Source organism: Hordeum vulgare, unplaced genomic scaffold (genome assembly GCF_904849725.1).
Source record: "Hordeum vulgare subsp. vulgare unplaced genomic scaffold, MorexV3_pseudomolecules_assembly, whole genome shotgun sequence".
In the NCBI taxonomy this organism is placed as follows: domain Eukaryota; kingdom Viridiplantae; phylum Streptophyta; class Magnoliopsida; order Poales; family Poaceae; genus Hordeum; species Hordeum vulgare.
This window is the reverse complement of record NW_025422627.1, coordinates 45,001-63,012: the sequence shown is the minus strand read 5'-3', so window position 1 is coordinate 63,012 and position 18,012 is coordinate 45,001. Positions and strand designations below refer to the sequence as shown.

General features: G+C 37.0%; 4 protein-coding genes and 4 non-coding genes across 8 annotated transcripts in view; 5 read left to right on the top strand and 3 right to left on the bottom strand.

The window, feature by feature from the left end:
* Nucleotides 1-1,490: 1,490 nt before the first annotated feature.
* On the top strand, nucleotides 1,491-1,564 carry TRNAM-CAU. The gene has a single exon. It is a non-coding gene; the product is annotated as a tRNA-Met (tRNA).
* A 448-nt stretch (nucleotides 1,565-2,012) lies between these two features.
* TRNAG-GCC lies at nucleotides 2,013-2,083 on the bottom strand. Its single transcript has one exon. It is a non-coding gene; the product is annotated as a tRNA-Gly (tRNA).
* An 824-nt stretch (nucleotides 2,084-2,907) lies between these two features.
* TRNAS-UGA lies at nucleotides 2,908-2,995 on the top strand. The gene has a single exon. It is a non-coding gene; the product is annotated as a tRNA-Ser (tRNA).
* A 1,384-nt stretch (nucleotides 2,996-4,379) lies between these two features.
* Nucleotides 4,380-5,575, bottom strand: LOC123421499 (photosystem II D2 protein). The gene has a single exon (XM_045107555.1). The coding sequence runs from the start codon at nucleotides 5,569-5,571 to the stop codon at nucleotides 4,510-4,512; it is 1,062 nt and encodes a 353-aa protein (XP_044963490.1). The 5' UTR covers nucleotides 5,572-5,575; the 3' UTR covers nucleotides 4,380-4,509.
* Nucleotides 5,576-6,552: 977 nt separating this feature from the next.
* On the top strand, nucleotides 6,553-6,640 carry TRNAS-GCU. The gene has a single exon. It is a non-coding gene; the product is annotated as a tRNA-Ser (tRNA).
* A 4,348-nt stretch (nucleotides 6,641-10,988) lies between these two features.
* LOC123421497 (maturase K) lies at nucleotides 10,989-12,617 on the top strand. The gene has a single exon (XM_045107553.1). The coding sequence runs from the start codon at nucleotides 10,989-10,991 to the stop codon at nucleotides 12,522-12,524; it is 1,536 nt and encodes a 511-aa protein (XP_044963488.1). The 3' UTR covers nucleotides 12,525-12,617.
* A 343-nt stretch (nucleotides 12,618-12,960) lies between these two features.
* LOC123421501 (photosystem II protein D1) lies at nucleotides 12,961-14,147 on the top strand. The gene has a single exon (XM_045107556.1). The coding sequence runs from the start codon at nucleotides 13,050-13,052 to the stop codon at nucleotides 14,109-14,111; it is 1,062 nt and encodes a 353-aa protein (XP_044963491.1). The 5' UTR covers nucleotides 12,961-13,049; the 3' UTR covers nucleotides 14,112-14,147.
* Nucleotides 14,148-16,057: 1,910 nt separating this feature from the next.
* Nucleotides 16,058-18,012, bottom strand: part of LOC123421498 (NAD(P)H-quinone oxidoreductase subunit 2 A, chloroplastic) — a 6,887-nt gene continuing 4,932 nt past the window's right edge. The window contains exon 2 of the mRNA XM_045107554.1: nucleotides 16,058-18,012. This exon is cut by the window's right edge and continues 2,591 nt beyond it. The gene's annotated coding sequence lies outside the window, so the exon portion shown is untranslated.

The window sequence follows — 18,012 nt, the reverse complement described above, 5'->3', positions numbered from 1 at the left end:
TGGAGAGAGTCGACTAATCATAGACTTTTAGGATCTTCTTTACATCAGGTAAATCTGTCAGCCCTGTCCGTTTTTTTCTTTAAGTTACGACTCTTTAAGTTACAACTCTTTGCTTCTTACTTCTATCAAGCCATAGGGAAAGTCTATGATGAATTTGGAAAACTCATCTCACTCTTACTCTATGGCTCGGACTTAATGGGGGAAGAAAACATCTTCTATAATTTCTTTTTTGTTCAATTCTGGACAAAAAAGAAAAGGAAAAAAGGAATTTATAGGGACAGTGTTACCCCCTATATCCCCTAGTTTATATTGTAGGAATAATAAAACAATTTAGCAGTCTGGCACACTTACGTCCTCGCAAAGTAAATAATGATTATTGTAGTCGTAACCGTAGAATAGGATAGGATCCTAATCAAAATAAATACATTTGGTTCAGGCGCTATTAGCAGGGTAAGAAGAGATTTATTTTACAGACCAGAGGGAGAGGGGCTATCTAAATCCTAAAGTAAAGGCGCGCGATCGAAGTAGAAGTACCAATGGCTCAGTGTCATGAACCTTCTCCATCTGATTCAATAAGGGGGAATTAGCCTCCTTGTCAAATGGCTATCCTTGACAAAGGGTACCATTTATACCATAATATACAATGTAGCGGGTATAGTTTAGTGGTAAAAGTGTGATTCGTTCTATTAATAACTGAATTTGAAATGATATACTTAAGGCATCCTTAAGTTTTTTTTTATATTCCGATGAAAACTTTAGTTCTTATAAAGGATTAAATCCTTTTCCTCTCAATAGCATATTGAGGAAGAATATACATTCTGGCGATTTGTACCCAAAAACTAATTTAAATTGCATCCAAAATAAAAATTGGATTATGATATGAGTACAGAGTCGCGAAGCATAATTTTGCATTGGATTTAAGTATTCCAATTTTGAAAATATGAGTAAAGGATCTATGGATGAAGATACAAAAAAGTTGATTTCCAATCGTAACTAAATCTTCTTTTGTTAAAGGATAAGGAAGCCAAATAGCTAAAAAACGATAGTTTTGGTTTACTAGAACCATCCGCATATTGTTTCAGCTCGGTGGAAACCCAATTCTTTTCCTCAGGATCTCTTGAATGAAATTAGGGAACGAAGTAAGTAGATTAGATGGATTTAGATAGAATTTCTATCTCCTACTCTATAAGGATCATCTAGAAAGCAGAGAGCTTTGGTTCCATTCAAATAGAAAAGCTGACATAGATGTTAAGTGGTGAGAATATCCATAAAGGAGCCGAATGAAATCAAAATTTCATGTTCGGTTTTGAATTAGAGACGTTAAAAATAATCAACCAACGTCGACTATAACCCCTAGCCTTCCAAGCTAACGATGCGGGTTCGATTCCCGCTACCCGCTCCATTCTGTATAAAAGGAGTATTCTATTTGTCTAGACATGTTAAAGGCTTGTATTCAAGCCTTTTTTGTCCACCAGTTTCTGGTACTACAGAGCGGAGTAGAGCAGTTTGGTAGCTCACGAGGCTCATAACCTTGAGGTCACGGGTTCGATTCCCGTCTCCGCACTTAGCAGTCTCTATAAAAGGAGTATTCTATTTCTCTAGATATGGTAGAGGGGCGTATCCAACCCTTTTTTATTCATTAGTTCCGGGCCCTAGAGGGCAAAATTGAGCAATTTGCGAAGCCACTTGCCTTCACAAAAAGAAGGCGCAAGGCTTCTCCCTACCTTGCAGAAAATAAAAATGAAATGAAAGGGACAGTCTACCTCTCCCTTCCTTTTAAAAACAGTTTGCCCGTTGTTTGTCTCAGTTAATACCCAATTTTGGGGCTCTGTTGGCTAGTTCTATTTCTGCCTCCGGAGCGCCCTCTTTTTTTGAGGGGGATGCAAAGGAAGGGTAAATATAGTAAGGGATACGGCACTAGACTAATACTTAATTAATACTTAATTTAATATAAGTAGTTAAACAATTAACTAGACTAAACTTTTTATCATAGTACTTTGATAAATTAAGCGGGCGAGCGGCGGGAATCGAACCCGTATCTTCTCCTTGGCAAGGAGATGTTTTACCATTGAACTACGCTCGCTACGGTATATATTTTATAGCGTATATCCGCTTGGGTCGACCGTCTATGTCTGGGTCGACCGTTTCATTTCATTTTCTATTCTATTATATTAGATATTAGAGTTTTCCTTTTTTTATTATCTGTCAATGAATATTCTAATGGGAATTTCATAATACTGAAAGAGAAGAGCTAGCAATTCGGAACGCAAATTGCGTTTTAATACGTCTCACTATTCGAATTTTTTAAATGGCCTTTATTATTTCTTTTTTATGGGGTTACTAAATATTAACCAAATTTAATTTAAGAAATGAGAGAATTCAGAATAGCTACGAGAAAGACTAGTCCAATCCATAATGATGTACCGGAAAATACAACATTTTTATTATTTGACCAACCATCAGGAGAAGCAAATACAAGGGGTACACTAATTACTAAGACTGAGGAAGTCGCAATTAATGCAAAAACAGCTAATTGGAAAGCAATAGTCATATTTCTAATCCTCCAAGCTACCATCAAATAAAGTTGACTACATATTTGATCCCTCACTTAACCAAAATTGTAAAAAAATACAAGAAGTAGGAGGGGTTTAATCATGAATCCATTGATTCTTCTCTTTAATTAAAATTTATTACTTAACCTCTTTTTTATTTGGATATGGGGGTGAGAGGAGGTTATTTAGTCTTTATTTCACAAGCGGGTATAGCGGATCCTGTATCCGTGTATACAGTATACAGAGATATATCGAAAAGGAACTTGTATCTGATATCTTTCTAGAGGTTAATAAATATTTTTATTTTTTATATGGCTATGTTCTATTTGTAGGAGTAAAATAAGGATTAGGCGGTGGAGAGATGGCTGAGTGGTTGATAGCTCCGGTCTTGAAAACCGGTATAGTTCTAGGAACTATCGAGGGTTCGAATCCCTCTCTCTCCTTTTGCTTATTGAATACGTTTGTTTCTTTCATTTTTTTTTATTCTGTCCCTTATCTTTCTTTCATAAAAAGGAATGAATGGCTCGGCTAGATAGAATAACCGAGCCAGAACAGAAAAAAAGTAGAACAGGTATAAATAAGAAAATCTTAGTTAAGAGGGTTCATGTAAAGAACAGGTTCCAAATCACGATCGATTCCCTTTTCAAAACCTGCTGCAGCAGCTCGGGCTCTTCCTGCATGCCATAAATGGCCCACAAAAAAGAAGAATCCTAGAACAAAATGAGAAGTTGATAACCAACTTCTAGGAGAGACATAATTAACTGCATTGATCTCGGTCGCTACGCCACCCACGGAATTTAAAGAGCCTAAAGGAGCGTGGGTCATATATTCTGCTGAGCGCCGTTCTTGCCAAGGTTGTATGTCTTTTTTCAACCTACTCAAGTCCAAACCGTTGGGGCCCCTTAGAGGTTCTAACCATGGAGCACGAAGGTCCCAAAAACGCATAGTTTCCCCTCCAAAGATAACCTCCCCAGTTGGGGAACGCATTAGATATTTCCCTAAACCTGTGGGTCCTTGAGCGGATCCCACATTAGCTCCAAGACGCTGGTCTCTAACTAGAAAAGTAAATGCTTGAGCTTGAGAAGCTTCTGGCCCGGTGGGTCCATAAAACTCACTCGGATAAGCTGTATTATTGAACCATACAAAACAACAAGCGATAAAACCAAAGACAGATAAAGCAGCTAAACTATAAGACAAGTAAGCTTCTCCAGACCATACAAATGCACGGCGAGCCCATGCGAAGGGTTTGGTTAAAATATGCCAAATTCCCCCAAATACACAAATAAAACCCAACCATACATGTCCACCAATTATATCTTCTAAATCATCTACACTAACAATCCACCCTTCTCCCCCAAAAGGAGATTTTAGTAAATAACCAAATATAACACTGGGACTAAGGGTCAAATTGGTAATTTTTCTTACATCTCCCCCCCCAGGGGCCCAGGTATCATATACACCGCCAAAATAAAGAGCCTTGAGTACTAGAAGAAAAGCACCTAGACCTAACAAAATTAAGTGAATACCCAAAATTGTAGTCATTTTATTTCTATCTTTCCAGACATAACCAAAGAATGGAAAAGATTCTTCAAGAGTCTCGGGTCCCAGAAGCGCGTGATAAATGCCACCGAAGCCTAAGACTGCGGAGGAAATTAGGTGAAGTACGCCAGATACAAAGTATGGAAAAGTATCTAGAACTTCCCCCCCTGGCCCTACTCCCCAACCTAGAGTAGCTAAGTGTGGAAGTAAAATCAACCCTTGTTCATACATGGGCTTTTCTGGTACGAAATGGGCCACTTCAAATAGGTTCATTGCTCCGGCCCAGAATACGATTAATCCGGCATGGGCTACGTGAGCTCCAAGTAGTTTACCGGACAAATTGATAAGTCTGGCATTCCCAGCCCACCAAGCAAAGCCGGTGGTTTCTTGGTCACGACCAGCTAAAACGAAAGTTCCATTAAAGAGCGTTTCCACGTGGTAGAACCTCCTCAGGGAATATAAGATTTTCATGAGGCTGATCCTGAGCTGCCATCCACGCACGAATACCCTCGTTTAAAAGAATATTTTTGGTGTAGAAAGTCTCGAATTCAGGATCTTCCGCTGCACGGATTTCCTGGGAAACAAAGTCATAGGCACGTAAGTTCAGAGCCAAGCCAACTACGCCAATAGCACTCATCCATAAACCGGTGACGGGTACAAATAGCATAAAGAAATGTAACCAACGTTTATTGGAAAAAGCAACACCAAAGATTTGGGACCAAAAGCGGTTAGCAGTGACCATTGAATAAGTTTCTTCAGCTTGAGTTGGGTTAAAAGCACGGAAGGTATTTGCACCATCACCGTCCTCAAATAGAGTGTTTTCTACGGTTGCTCCATGAATAGCGCATAGCAGAGCCGCGCCTAATACTCCGGCAACTCCCATCATATGAAATGGGTTCAACGTCCAATTATGAAATCCTTGGAAGAAAAGGATGAATCGAAATATCGCTGCTACGCCAAAACTCGGCGCAAAGAACCAACCAGATTGCCCCAGTGGATAAATAAGGAATACCGAAACAAAAACAGCAATTGGACCAGAGAATGAGATTGCATTATAAGGCCGCAATTGAACAGACCGAGCAAGTTCAAATTGGCGTAACATGAAACCTATTAGTGCAAAAGCCCCGTGGAGAGCTACAAAAGTCCATAGACCGCCTAATTGACACCAACGAGTAAAATCTCCTTGTGCTTCTGGCCCCCATAGTAGCAACAAAGAGTGTGCTAAACTATTGGCAGGGGTAGAAACTGCTGCGGTTAAGAAATTACAACCTTCCAAATAGGAACTTGCCAATCCATGGGTATACCAAGAAGTTACAAAAGTTGTCCCTGTAAACCAACCCCCTAAAGCGAAATAAGCACAAGGAAAGAGCAATAGGCCAGACCATCCTACAAAAACGAAACGGTCCCTTCGTAACCAGTCATCCATAGTATCAAATAGATCATTTTCTTCTTTAGGAACTCTACCAAGGGCTATAGTCATAGTGATCCTCCTATTCAATTACTTCAACCATTTCCGAGCACCTCATATCACTTTCCAAGGCATATGATAGTTTTATATCTGTGGACGATTTCTTTCTCGTTCAATGCCCTTTTTCAATGGTCTCGAAGAGAGAAATTTTCCATTTTTATCTATGGAGTCACAACCGAGGTCGTTGTAAATCCATGAATTTGATTCGATTTGTTTTTCTTATCTTATACTTATAGAAATAAACCTTTGAATTCAGCATTATTCCAAGACTCCTATTTCAAAGTCTATCTTTTAAGGGAAAAATGAAAATAAAAGTAACCCCTTTTTTCCCATTCCCTCTCTATTGCATGGGGGGAAGAACTAAAATGGAGGATTCTGAAAAAAAAAAGGACCTTCGAAATCAATTTTTATGTGTAGCGCAAAGGAGTTGCGATTTCTTCTTATTCCTATAGAACATCTAGTAACAAGAATATGAAATCGTAAATAGCGAAAAATTCTTGTCTTGCGCGGTCTAAGTCTAAGGAAATACGAAAAATTCGCTTATACAATTTCATCTACATCGAATTTATATATCAGAATAGCGGATAGAGGCATCATTCAAGGAGTCAGGTCTACTTACTTTATGCTTCTTTCCAATTTTATGGTGGATTTGATAAGAACCCTTTTTGCTTTCTTGATAAATAATCGACAAAAAAAAAAAAAGCGTTTTTTTATATATAGCTTGTTTTATTATAATTATAACAAGTCCTATATGGAAATGCCCGCTAAAGAGAAAATCTATTTGATTGTCTCTCGGTCAATATCGATTTTTACAAAGAAAAAACAAGAATTTTCTTCTTTTTTTTATTAACATTAAGAAAAAAGAATATAACTAAAATGGAATTGGCAATATAATTTTTATAGACTTTTGAAAGAAAAAAAGGGGTTTTTTGCAACCGTTATTTCTTATTTCTTGCCTATATCATATCACGGAAACCTTTCGCTTTGGAACGTGGAGAGATGGCTGAGTGGACTAAAGCGGCGGATTGCTAATCCGTTGTACAATTTTTTTGTACCGAGGGTTCGAATCCCTCTCTTTCCGCTCCCTTGGATCATTTGGGACTTTCAAACTGGAAAGAATTCTGACCCCCGGATTTTCTCATAGATAAATGTACGAAACAAATCCAATTTGTAAGAAAAAAAAAAAATTGAATTTTTACTCCTCGCGTCCAGGATTCCGTCCTGGATCATTAGATAAGAATCCAAAGATAAAGAGTGAAACAAAGAATATCACTACTGTATAAACAAAAAGTTTGAGAGTAAGCATTACATAATCTCCAAGATTTTTTTTTAAGGAATAGATTACCAGTTTTTCCTTACCACACGGATCCACTAGGATGGTTTTTTTTGATACCTAAAAATGCAAAAATGAATTCTGGAAAAAAATTGCAAGAATTCATTTATAATAAGAACTCTTATCAATAGCAAAAATAGGGTTAGGTGGTATTGAATAGGTATTGTGTAGGTACCTAAAGGTACCTGCTCAACCTAGGTGCAGGGGAGTAGAAAGGCTGATCCAAATTTATTGCTGTAGCTACCCATTCAATGTAGAATAATTTCAATTTTAGAATTGAGGGTTCATAATATAAAAATATAAAACTTCTCGGCTTTTACCCATTTTAATTTTTTTTTTTGGAATGAACACATCATTCAATTTGGCATACAGAGTACTAAAGATTTCATCGAAAACTTACAGCAGCTTGCCAAACAAAGGCTAATAGAAAAAAGAATAGAGGTATAACAGGCATAATATCCACGATTGGATTGAAAATAGCATAAGCTTCGGGCAATTTGGCAAAGAAAAAACTAGTAGGATAAAGAACAGAATTAAAACAGATACAGGTTAAACTAAGTATATTAGGCATAACAAGCATTTCATTCTTGTAGAGTAAATAATTGGATTTTGATTGAGTTATTTTTTTAAGGGAAAGAAGGAAAAGGCAGATTCAAAATCTTTTTTTCTTCGGACTTTCCCAAACACAAAATACCTCCTTGTATTCGCACTCTCAAATGAGAGTGGAATAAATTCGACTTTCATATAATATCTTAATAGAATTCCATGTAATGATCAATGCATTTTTTTGATTCTATATTATCTGCATGTGTAGAATACTAGCAAGAGAATATCTCTTCTTTATTTATGTAATTGAAATGGTATTGACGAATAACAAATAAACATAATAGTGTTTATTAGTGTCGCATAAAACCCGAAATGGGGCGTGGCCAAGTGGTAAGGCAGCGGGTTTTGGTCCCGTTACTCGGAGGTTCGAATCCTTCCGTCCCAGATTGTTTCTGATGAAACAAACGGTGAAATCATATAGTACTCCGTATGAGACAAAAGTTTATTAAAGAGAATAATGATATCTTATGTTTTCTCAGAAAACATAATAAAGTCTTAAGTCCAGTCAAATTGACTACCTTTATTTTCATGAAAAAAATGGGATCTAGCAGGCACATTCAGGATATGCCTCTACTATGATCACTTAATAATCACTTAATAATCACTTAATCATATTTTTTTCTTCCTTTTGGTCTTCGAGTCGAAGAAGTACCAAAAACAATTAACTACCAAAAACTTTCAATCTATTCATTGGAATAGTTTATTTAGTTATTATAGTTAATTGTTTTTGGTACGGAAAAAATATATTACTAATAGAATTCTAATTCTAGTAATTAAATGAATTAAACTTTTTTGGAGGTTGATAGTTTATTTATTGAGGAAGAGTCAATCCTTCTCTTCTCACTTCAAGATTGATCATCTCGAGCCATCCGTTGAGGGTGGAAATTTAATAATAAATAAGTTTTAAGCAAACTTGTTTAGTCGTCTTTTTCTATGTTTCATTCATATGATAGAATTCGAATATGGGTTTAAATAAATTGGATCTTGGCGGAGGCTTCCCGGATAAATACTTACTTTCTTTTATCCATATTGCTCCATAGATAGCAAGTTTTAATTTTAATTAGTATACAAAAAACAAAACCAATGACTATTCATGATTCCATCCATATTGGATCAATTTTCTATACCACTTTGCAATGAAAAGAGGAATGTTTGTTATGGTAAAACTTCGTTTAAAACGATGTGGTAGAAAGCAACGTGCGACTTGAAGGACATGATCGATTGTGGATTTTGCTATCCATCATTTTCCATAGTAATGAAAATGCTCTTGGCTCGACATAGCCTGTTCTATTCGTTCCGAACCAAATTTGCGCAGGGTTTAAGTAACATAGTACACGATGGAGCTCGAGAGGACAGAGTTTATTTTTTATCAAGGGAAAGAATCTAGGGTTAGTGAAAACTAATAAATTAGGCCAACTTTGTCAGTCTATCCTTAATATAGAAATAAATCGAAAGGTTAAAATACGAAGAAAGTCCAATAAAAGTATATCAGAATCAATCCCCCTTATTAGATTTCTATAGAAGAGATAAATGCTTTATCGAAGGAAATAAGAAAAAAGGGTATGTTGCTACTCTTTTGAAAGAAAAAAATAGGAATTCCCGAAGTAATGTCTAAACCCAAGGATTTCACAAATCAAAGATAAAGGATTCCAGAACAAGTAAACACAATTTTCAATTGTCTCAACAACAGAGTTGGATCAGAATAAGGAATAAAAGTCAATTCGTTCGAAATGAGACAAAGAAAAGAGTTTAAAGACGACTCAAAAATTTTTGAAGGATTTTGCCTTCGAAGTTTCTCAGGCAGAATTAGCCAACTTGAGTCATGAGTATAAATGAAATTTGTTTTTTCTGTAAGGAAATTAATGGACGTCATAGTCTAATTTCTATTATTATCGACAGAAATTCGAATCATTTTCTCGAGCCGTATGAGGAGAAAACCTCCTATACGTTTCTAGGGGGGGCGTTGTTTATCTACATCTATCCCAATAAGCTGTCTATCGAATCGTTGCAATTGATGTTCGATCTCGAAGAGAAGGAAGAGATCTTCGAAAAGTAGGTTTTTATGATCCGATAAAGAATCAAACTTGTTTAAATGTTCCAGCTATTCTCTATTTCCTTGAAAAGGGTGCTCAACCGACAAGAACTGTTTATGATATTTTAAGGAAGGCGGAATTCTTTAAAGAAAAAGAAAGAACTTTGAGTTAATTGAAGAACTAAATGAATAAAAAAGTAGGATAGGAGAAGATTATTAGTATTCCTCGTTGTCTAATTATTTAGACACAATTTACCTCTTTCTTAATCCTATTTGGATTTATATCGTGCCAATCCAACATAAGCCCCTATTTTATTTACTTTTTCTATCTAATTTGTTTTCTTACCATTGTATTTCCATTGACAAAGGTCTATTGAACAAATAGAATTTGTAGATAGATGGGTCTCTTTATCCTCACTCCATATTTAATTTTTCTGCTTACACTTCGCTCAAATGATAAGGGTGTTCCTCTTGCATGTATTCTCATACAATATAATATATATTTTTTTTAATAAAAATCGCTAAAAAAAGGAGAATTTGGCCATCGTGATTAGGGTCGCTCTTTTTTTTCACTTTAGTGGAATTTAACCGGACCTGTTCGTTTTGCCATTTGAGTGTTTTTCATGGTCGATAAAATCTTTCTTTTGATGTCTTGCTAGTTCAATGTTTTGACAGAAGCGCGCGGTGTAATTCCATTGATTTTTGGATTTCGATCGTATCTAAGATCCTTTTTTTATCTGGGTTGCTAACTCAATGGTAGAGTACTCGGCTTTTAAGTGCGACTATGATCTTTTACACATTTGGATGAAACAACAAATTCGTCCAGACTCTTGGTAGAGTCTAGAAGACCACGACTGATCCTCAAAGGTAATGAATGGAAAAAATAGCATGTCGTAATAAAATCAATCTTTTTTGAATGGAATCCAAAATTACGATTTTCTGGGTCTAGTGAATAAATGGATAGAGCCTGGCTCCAATTCTGGTAAAATAAAAAGCAACGAGCTTAACTTCCTAATTGGAAGGATTCCCCGCTCTAATTAGACGTTAAAAATAGATTAGTGCCGGATGTGGGGAAAGGTTGGGTTTTCCTATGAGTGGACCCTTTATTTTTTCTTTTTTTTTAGAAATCCTAATTATTCTTGATTATGGATTGAATAAGGGATGTTATGGATTGAATGTGTAAAAGAAGCAGTATATTGATAAAGAGGCTGTATTCCAAAGTCAAAAGAGCGATTGGCCTGCAAAAATAAAAAACTTGTTCTGTTCTTTTTTGTAATTTAGAACAAACATAAACTAATTCGGTAGAAAAGGAGCGGAAAAAGATCCGTGGATTAGACTCCCTTTCTTTCCAGGGTTTGTATTAAAAATGCAACACCCTGTTCTGACCATATTGCACTATGTATCATCATTCGATAAACCGAGAAATGCTTCTTCTCTCTGATTCAAGTAGAAATACAAATGGAAAAATTCGAAGGGTATTCAGAAAAACAGAAATCTCGTCAACAATACTTTGTCTACCCACTTCTCTTTCAGGAGTATATTTATGCATTTGCTCATGATTATGGATTAAACGGTTCTGAACCTGTGGAAATAGTTAGTTGGAATAACAAGAAATTTAGTTCACTACTTGTGAAACGTTTAATTATTCGAATGTATCAGCAGAATTTTTTGGATAACTCGGTTAATCATCCTAATCAAGATCGATTATTGGATTACAAAATTTTTTTTTATTCTGAGTTTTATTCTCAGATTCTATCTGAGGGGTTTGCGATTGTTGTGGAAATCCCATTCTCGCTACGGGAATTATCTTGTCCGAAAGAAAAAGAAATACCAAAGTTTCAGAATTTACGCTCTATTCATTCAATATTTCCCTTTTTAGAAGACAAATTTTTGCATTTGGATTATCTATCACATATAGAAATACCCTATCCTATCCATTTGGAAATCTTGGTTCAACTCCTTCAATACCGTATCCAAGATGTTCCATCTTTGCATTTATTGCGATTCTTTCTCAACTACTATTCGAATTGGAATAGTTTTATTACTTCAATGAAATCCATTCTTTTTTTTCAAAAAGAAAATAAAAGACTAGTTAAATTCCTATATAACTCTTATGTATCAGAATATGAATTTTTCTTGTTGTTTCTTCGTAAACAATCTTCTTGCTTACCATTAGCATATTCTGGAACTTTTCTGGAACGAATCCACTTTTCTAGGAAGATGGAACATTTTGGGATAATGTACCCTGGTTTTTCTCGGAAAACCTTATGGTTCTTTATGGATCCTCTTATACATTATGTTCGATATCAAGGAAAGGCAATTCTTGCATCAAAAGGCAGTTTTTTTTTGAAAAAGAAATGGAAATGCTACCTTATCAATTTCTGGCAATATTATTTCTTTTTTTGGACTCAGCCGCGAAGAATCCATATAAACCAATTAGCAAACTCTTGCTTCGATTTTATGGGATACCTTTCAAGTGTACCAAAAAGTCCTTTGTTGGTAAGGAATCAAATGCTGGAGAATTCATTTCTCATAGATACTCGAATGAAAAAATTCGATACCATAGTCCCCGCTACTCTCCTCATAGGATACTTATCAAAAGCTCAATTTTGTACTGGATCGGGGCATCCTATTAGTAAACCCATTTGGACGGATTTATCAGATTGGGATATTCTTGATCGATTTGGTCGGATATGTAGAAATCTTTTTCATTATCATAGTGGATCTTCGAAAAAACGGACTTTGTATCGACTAAAGTATATACTTCGACTTTCATGCGCTAGAACTTTAGCTCGTAAACATAAAAGCACGGTACGAACTTTTATGCAACGATTGGGTTCGGCATTTTTAGAAGAATTTTTTACGGAAGAAGAGCAAGTTTTTTCTTTGATGTTCACCAAAACAACTCTTTTTTCTTTCAGTGGATCACACACTGAGCGTATTTGGTATTTGGATATTATAGGTATCAATGACCTGGTCAACCCTCTTAATTAATCATTAGACAAAACTAATAAACAGGAAAGGGTTGATAAATGATCAAGAAAAAACTTTCATATTTTTCATTCTGAAATGTTCCTTTTATTATAATAAAGAGTAGGTGAATCAACTTACTAATTAAAAAATTAGTAGAACTTCCTCTTTGGAATAGAATATTGGCTATTTCTACATAGGGAAAGTCGTGTGCAATGAAAAATGCAAGCACGATTTGGGGAGGGATTTTTCTCTATTGTAACAAGGAAGAATTATCTACTCCATCCGACTAGTTCCGGGTTCGAGTCCCGGGCAACCCATATAGAAAAGACCCATCAAAGTTTTTAACTTTTACTCACTTCATTTACAAATACAAAATTATTGGTTTGGTTAATTTATTTATATGGATAGCCAATCTTTGGGCTGACTTGGTTGACATTGGTATATAGTCTATGTTATACTGTTAAATAACAAGCCTTCTATTATCTATATTCTAGTTAATACGTGTGCTTGGGAGTCCTTGCAATTTGAATAAACCAAGATCTTACCATGACTGCAATTTTAGAGAGACGCGAAAGTACAAGCCTGTGGGGTCGCTTCTGCAACTGGATAACTAGCACTGAAAATCGTCTTTACATCGGATGGTTCGGTGTTTTGATGATCCCTACCTTATTGACCGCAACTTCTGTATTTATTATCGCCTTCATCGCTGCCCCTCCAGTAGATATTGATGGTATTCGCGAGCCTGTTTCTGGTTCTTTACTTTATGGAAACAATATTATCTCTGGTGCTATTATTCCTACTTCTGCGGCGATCGGATTGCACTTTTACCCAATTTGGGAAGCTGCATCTGTTGATGAGTGGTTATACAATGGTGGTCCTTATGAGCTAATTGTTCTACACTTCTTACTTGGTGTAGCTTGTTATATGGGTCGTGAGTGGGAACTTAGTTTCCGTCTGGGTATGCGTCCTTGGATTGCTGTTGCATATTCAGCTCCTGTTGCAGCTGCTACTGCTGTTTTCTTGATTTACCCTATTGGTCAAGGAAGCTTTTCTGATGGTATGCCTTTAGGAATCTCTGGTACTTTCAACTTTATGATTGTATTCCAGGCAGAGCACAACATCCTTATGCATCCATTCCACATGTTAGGTGTAGCTGGTGTATTCGGCGGTTCCCTATTCAGTGCTATGCATGGTTCCTTGGTAACCTCTAGTTTGATCAGGGAAACTACTGAAAATGAATCTGCTAATGAGGGTTACAAATTTGGTCAAGAGGAAGAGACTTATAATATTGTGGCTGCTCATGGTTATTTTGGCCGATTAATCTTCCAATATGCTAGTTTCAACAACTCTCGTTCTTTACACTTCTTCTTGGCTGCTTGGCCTGTAGTAGGAATCTGGTTCACTGCTTTAGGTATTAGTACTATGGCTTTCAACCTAAATGGTTTCAATTTCAACCAATCTGTAGTTGATAGTCAAGGTCGCGTTATTAATACTTGGGCTGATATCATCAACCGTGCTAACCTTGGTATGGAAGTAATGCACGAACGTAATGCTCACAACTTCCCTCTAGACTTAGCTGCTGTTGAAGTTCCAGCTATTAATGGATAAGGTTTTTCTGCTAACATATAAGAATTTTTGAAGAAAGAAAAGACAAAAATACCCAATATCTTGTTCTAGCAAGATATTGGGTATTTTGAATCTTTTTTTTCTTCTTAATCTTTCTATTCAGAATTCAGTTAACGACGAGATTTAGTATCCTTTCTTGCATTTTCATAACTCGTAAAATGCCGAGTAGGCACGAATTCTCCCAATTTGCGACCTACCATAGGATTTGTTATGTAAATAGGTATATGTTCCTTTCCATTATGAATCGCAATTGTATGGCCAACCATTGTGGGTAGAATGCTAGATGCCCGGGACCACGTTACTATTGTTTCTTTCTCCTCCTTCATATTGACCTTTTCTATCTTTGCCAATAAATGATGAGCTACAAAAGGATTCGTTTTTTTTCGTGTCACAGCTGATTACTCCTTTTTTCCTTTTTAAAGAGTGGCATTCTATGTCCAATATCTCGATCGAAGTACGGAGGTCAGAATAAATAGAATAATGATCAACGGAAAAAAGAAAAAAATCCTTTAGCTGGATAAGGGGCGGATGTAGCCAAGTGGATCAAGGCAGTGGATTGTGAATCCACCATGCGCGGGTTCAATTCCCGTCGTTCGCCCATCGCATTATTGCAAATTCCAAAAATGCAATTTTCCATATTCCTAGTTACGTATTTACTTACGGCGACGAAGAATAAAACTATCGCTATATTTTTTCCTTTTCCTAGTTCTTCTTCCAAGCGCAGGATAACCCCAAGGGGTTGTGGGTTTTTTTCTACCAATGGGAGCTTTCCCTTCACCGCCCCCATGGGGGTGGTCCACAGGGTTCATAACTACCCCTCTTACTACGGGGCGTTTACCTAGCCAACACTTAGATCCGGCTCTACCCAAACTTTTTTGGTTCACCCCAACATTACCCACTTGTCCGACTGTTGCTAAGCAATTTTGGGATACTAAACGGACCTCCCCAGATGGTAATCTTAAAGTGGCCGATTTACCCTCTTTTGCAATGAGTTTCGCTACAGCACCTGCTGCTCTAGCTAATTGCCCACCCCTTCCACGTGTGATTTCTATGTTATGCATGGCCGTGCCTAAGGGCATATCGGTTGAAGTAGATTCTTCTTTTCTCTCAAAAAACCCCTTCCCAAACTGTACAAGCTTCTTCCAAAGCATACGGCTTTCTAGATGTATATGACGATCTCTAGACAGATGGATCTTATATGAATCATATGATGAAGTACCACATGAGTGGATATATAGGAAAGGAATCCAAATCTGCCGAATCGCTCATGTTATGATCTTCTACATCCTAGGTCTCTGCGTTCCGTCATCTGGCTTATGTTCTTCATGTAGCATTCAGATCGAATGACTCTATGAAATTACGTCGATACTTCCACATATTATGGGTAACGTAGGAGACATCCCTATTTTCCCCCGGGGGTCTTAATTACCACTGCTTAGCTTTCAATTTGCCTCTGACCATCAAATTAAATGTGAATAACCCGTCCTCCTCTCTTTGAAACAAGGGGCGCTTCCGGTTCTGTGCGTGCTTCAAACAATTTTGTCTTCTCCATATTACCATATCTCTAGAGTCAATAATTTTCTATGAGGAACTACTGAACTCAATCACTTGCTGCCGTTACTCAACAGTTTTCTGTTGAGGTCTATCCCGTAGAGGTAGTCAAATTGGATCAGTGATCGATTTCTAGGTTTCGTCGTAAACCTAATTGGTTACTTCCAATTACGTAAATCAATAGTTCAAACCGCACTCAAAGGTAGGGCATTTCCCATTGATATAGGAACTTTTGTACCAGAAACAATAGTATCTCCAATTATAGCCCCTCTGGGATGTAAAATATATCTCTTCTCACCATCCCCATAGTGTATGAGACAAATGTATGCATTTCGATTAGGGTCGTATTCTATGGTTACGATTCTACCAGATATGTCTTTTTGATTCCGTCGAAAATCTATTTTACGGTATAGGCGCTTATGACCTCCCCCTCTATGCCTTGCGGTAATGATTCCTCTGGAATTACGACCTTTACCACAACGGTGCCGTCCATGGATCAAATTATTTCGTGGATTGGATTTCACTTGCCTGTCTACGGTTCCCTTGCGTGTGCTCGGGATAGGTGTTTTGTATAAATGTTTCGCCGTATTATTAAGTATTCTCCTTTAGTTTTTTTCTCTATCTAGAAGTGGAATAGAATAACCCGGTTGAAGGGTAATGATCATACGTCTGTAATGCATTGTATGGCCCAGAATAGGTCCTATTCTTCTACCTTTTCCAGGTAGTCGATGGCTATTCACAGCTACCACCTTAACACCAAAGAAGAGTTCGACCCAATGCTTTATTTCTGTCTTAGTGAATCCCGATTCGACATTAAAAGTATATTGATTCTTTCCCAATAAACGAAGACTTTTTTCTGTAAATACTGCGTATTTGATTCCATCCATAAATCGACTTTCCCTCCTATGCTCTGAGTTCCAGTATCGATAAGAATTCGAGTTCTTATTGTTCTTATGTTATGGTATGAATATACCATACCAATTCGTTATGTATGGATGATGGATGAGATTCCATGGATAGAGAGCCAGTTCCAATAGACTTATGGAATGTTCCCGTTCGTGTGCATCCAGCAGGAATTGAACCCGCAAATTTACCAATTATGAGTTGGGCGCTTTAACCATTCAGCCATGGATGCTTAACAGGGATCATCGTACATCGTAAATAACCAATTTTCATATAGAAAGACATATCATAGAAAAATGAAATCGAAAATATTCCGAGATGGCAAATATTCGGAGATGACTATGAAAACACCTCTCTGGATCCTCGAATTGAAAGAGAGATTGAGAGGGATCAAGAATCCTAATTCTCGCTATTTGGAATGGATCCAATTCTATTGAGTCTGACTCATAGTGATCATTTCTCTTTAGCAAAGAATGACCTTGGTTATCAAAGGATTGAACAACCGGGATCCATTTCCTTATGATACCTAGTTGGCATTGATAACAAGGATCTAATGAATTATGAGTTTAATAGATCCTCTTTAGCAGAAAGACGTATATTCCTTGCTCATTATCAGACAATCACTTATTCCCAAACCTCGTGTGGGACTAATCGTTTTCATTTACCATCTCATGGAAAACCCTTTTCGTTCCGCTTAGCCCTATCGGGTATTTTAGTGATAGGTTCTATAGGAACTGGACGATCCTATTTGGTCAAATACCTAACGAAAAATTACGATTTTCCTTTCATTAAGGTACGAGGGCTTCTTATTCCACAAGAACGAAAGCACCTTTTCATTCTTTCATATACTAGGGGTTTTTACTTGGAAAAGACAATGTTCCATACTAAAGGATTCGGGTCCATAACCACGAGTTCCAGTGCACTAGATCTTGTAGCACTTAGCAACGAGGCCCTATCCATTAGTATTCCACATAAGAAATCCATTCTAGAAAAAAATACAATTAGATTAGCTCTTCATAGACAAACTTGGGGTTTGCGAGCCAAGGTAAGATCGGCTCGGGATCATGGGACCCTTTTCTATCAGATAGGAGGGGCTCTTGTACAAAATAGACTTACTAAGTAATAACCCCATAGAATCTATCTATATAAAGATAAAGAGGCAATCGTGTCAGGAAGCGGGTTTTTCTTTGGCCAAAAGGTACTTCGAACTTGGAACGAGCATGAAGAGATTAACGAGACTTCTTTCTCTTTTGAGTTTTTCTGGCGGACCTGCCGCGCAAGATCTTTGGTCTTCCCCTGGAACCGATGAAAAAAAGTGGATCGCTTCTTATGTACTCGCTCAGAATGATTCTTCTCTATCTATAGTTCATGGCCTATTAGAAGTAGAAGGTGCTCTGGTGCAATCCTTACCGACAGAAAAAGATTGCAG

Coding starts and splice junctions, on each gene's coding strand:
- LOC123421499 (XM_045107555.1), bottom strand. CDS start 5,571: ATGACTATAGCCCTTGGTAGAGTTCCTAAAGAAGAAAATGATCTATTT.
- LOC123421497 (XM_045107553.1), top strand. CDS start 10,989: ATGGAAAAATTCGAAGGGTATTCAGAAAAACAGAAATCTCGTCAACAA.
- LOC123421501 (XM_045107556.1), top strand. CDS start 13,050: ATGACTGCAATTTTAGAGAGACGCGAAAGTACAAGCCTGTGGGGTCGC.